Source organism: Apaloderma vittatum, unplaced genomic scaffold (genome assembly GCF_000703405.1).
Source record: "Apaloderma vittatum isolate BGI_N311 unplaced genomic scaffold, ASM70340v1 C11525054, whole genome shotgun sequence".
Lineage (NCBI taxonomy): Eukaryota > Metazoa > Chordata > Aves > Trogoniformes > Trogonidae > Apaloderma > Apaloderma vittatum.
In genome coordinates this window covers 1-465 of record NW_009743793.1, presented here as the reverse complement: position 1 = coordinate 465, position 465 = coordinate 1, and the positions used below count along the sequence as shown (strand labels likewise).

Sequence of the window (465 nt, the reverse complement as noted above, 5' to 3'; positions counted from 1 at the left end):
TACCCAAGGGAGCCCCGGTAGCCCCCGTAGCCTCCCAAGCCAAAGGAGCTCCCATAGCCACGGGAGAACCCGTAACCAGAGGAGCCTCCCAGGCCCAGGGAGCTCCCGTAACCCCCAGAGCCTCCCAAACCAAACGAGCCACCAGAAATCCGTGAGCTCCCGTAGCCCAAAGAGCCCCCATAGACCCCATAGCCCCCCAAGCCAAAGGAGCCCTGGGAGCTTCGGGAACTGAAGGAACTCCCCAACCAGGCTGGGCCTGATGATCCCACAACGCTCTCCTGAGGAAAAGAGCTGAGGATGGGGCCCGGCACTGTCACCACAGCTGGCGGGGGGAAGATCACTGCTCTGGAGTCAGGGCATTGCTGCACACAAGGCTCGTTGTAACTCTCGGCGATCGGCTGAGGGCACGTCACCCCCCAGGGTCTGTAGGACTCGCTGGAGCAAGACATCCTGCTTGTGATGGCT

At 62.4% G+C, this 465-nt stretch overlaps 1 protein-coding gene across 1 annotated transcript; it reads right to left on the bottom strand.

Moving 5' to 3' along the window:
* Window positions 1–76: 76 nt before the first annotated feature.
* Window positions 77–449, bottom strand: LOC104268127 (scale keratin-like; the record flags this gene model as incomplete). The annotated part of the gene is made up of 1 exon (XM_009877442.1): window positions 77–449. A coding segment is annotated over exon 1 (373 nt), but the record flags the coding sequence as incomplete, so codon positions are not given.
* Window positions 450–465: the final 16 nt, after the last annotated feature.